Source organism: Phytophthora parasitica, assembly GCF_000247585.1.
Source record: "Phytophthora parasitica INRA-310 unplaced genomic scaffold supercont2.45, whole genome shotgun sequence".
In the NCBI taxonomy this organism is placed as follows: Eukaryota; Oomycota; class Peronosporomycetes; order Peronosporales; family Peronosporaceae; genus Phytophthora; species Phytophthora nicotianae.
In genome coordinates, this window is record NW_008649031.1 from 1 (window position 1) to 2,092 (window position 2,092).

General features: G+C 44.6%; 1 protein-coding gene across 1 annotated transcript; it reads left to right on the forward strand.

Moving 5' to 3' along the window:
• Nucleotides 1-7: 7 nt before the first annotated feature.
• Nucleotides 8-1,873, forward strand: PPTG_14861 (hypothetical protein; the record flags this gene model as incomplete). The annotated part of the gene is made up of 1 exon (XM_008912195.1): nucleotides 8-1,873. One exon carries the CDS (start codon nucleotides 8-10, stop codon nucleotides 1,871-1,873), a length of 1,866 nt encoding a protein of 621 aa, XP_008910443.1.
• Between the last annotated feature and the right edge of the window lie 219 nt (nucleotides 1,874-2,092).

A 2,092-nucleotide genomic window follows, 5' to 3' on the forward strand; every position in this document is an offset into this window, starting at 1 on the left:
AAAGGACATGACTGTTCTAATCAAACACAACTTACATAAGGTGTTCGTGAATGGAGACTGGCTAGGCTGTGTGCAAGACTTTGGATCGTTCCTTGACCGATACCGCCACAAGCGACGTGTTGGAGAGATCAACATGTACACAACAGTATCGCATAACATCATCGCAAACGAGATCCATATGTGGGTCGACTCAGGTCGATTGATCAGACCGCTACTGGTTGTGAGCAACAACATGAAGGACAAGGACTATACGCACGAGAAGTTCCGTCAATGGATTAACTTTAAGAATGACCATGTTAAGCAACTTCGCGATGGAACTATTGATATCGACGATCTTGCGCATGAAGGCATCGTGGAGTATATATCGCCTGAAGAGCATGAAAACACTTACATTGCATTTGAGCATGATCGATTCAAGCAGCACTTAAAGGATCCACTTCATCGTTATACGCATGTTGATATCCCACAAGGCAACATGGGTTTAGTTGCACTGACTAGTGTATTTGCTAATCACAATCAAGCAGCTCGTCTCGTGTTCCAAACGAATCAAGTCAAGCAGACCAACAGCTGGGCGCTAAAGAACTGGGCATTCACTGCTCATAAGGACTTGTATCATCAGGTGTATAACGAAGATCCATTGGTTAGTACCTTTGCGTATCGCCACATCCCGCCGATGTGCACAAACGCTATTGTCGCAATCTCAATCTATGGAGGATTCAACCAAGAAGACTCATTGATCGTAAATAGATCATCGGTTGATCGCGGTCTCTTTGATGCGGCGCACTTGACTTATGATAAGTGCGACATTGAACAGAACGAAATCGTATGCAGGCCAGACCCTAGCAATACCTCAGATATCAAAAGCTATAGCAACTATGAAAAGCTTGTCAATGGTATCATCCCTGAAGGCGCATATGTGCAAGAAGGGGATTGTCTTGTTGGTAAAGTCGCAAAGATGCAAAAGGGCGATATGAAAGACCCTAACATCGTATATACTGATCGAAGCATGGTTTATCGTCACAAGGAGCCTGCTTACATCTGGAAGGTCATCCACACGCAAAACCATGATGATCGTGAAATGGTCAAGATTGTGTTCCAAACATTCCGAAGCGTCAAGCTTGGATGTAAGTTCAGCAATAGGAGCGGTCAAAAAGGTGCCACAGGCTTTCTCTATGACGATACAGATATGCCAACTACCGCAACAGGTATTAAGCCTGACCTGATCTTTAATCCTCTCTCATTGATTACTCGTATGACCACGGGCGTTATCTTTGAAGGAATGCTCGCCAAGATCGCAGCGCATACAGGAACATGCCCGGAAGCTACGATGTTTAAGAAGCTTGACACTGATAATATCGCGTCGACGCTAAAAGCATGCGGATTCAACCATAATGGTACTGAACGATTGTACAATGGTATGACGGGACAGTACATGGACGCAGAGATCTTCATAGCGCCTATCGCATATCAGAGACTTCAAAAAGATACCTGCGATACCGTGTATGCCAATTCTATCAGTCCCACTGATGCATTAACAAAACAGCCACTGCATGGCAAAAGGATTCTCGGCGCTCTGAAGGCAGGCAGCATGGAGACGGCATGCCTCAGTGTCGCTAGTATCAATTTCCTGCAAGAGAAGACTCATGAGCACAGCGACGGTATTAATGCATATGTTTGCGAAAAGTGCAATTCAAGAGCGGTTATTGCAAACGAGGAAAAGAACCTATGGAAGTGCAACAACTGCGGCGATCTTGCGTCTATTACAAAGTTCTCTACCTCGCACAGCAGTCAGTTGTTCTTAAATGAAATGGCTGGAATGAGTGTCGGAAGCAAGATCCATATGAAGAAAGCTACATTCGAAGTACCAGAGTAAGCGTATCGCATAGCGAATGCATATTTCTTTTTTTTAAAATTGACGACTGTGAAATTAAATATATCCAAGATATCCTACCACTCGAGCCCAACACTTAAAAAGCAACTATGGTCATCTACTGCCCTGACTGCGGAAAGCACGCATCCTACACCAATGCGGCTAAAACCGAAATCTTCTGCGCTGACCATAAGAAACCCGGAATGAAGCTTAATCGCGGAT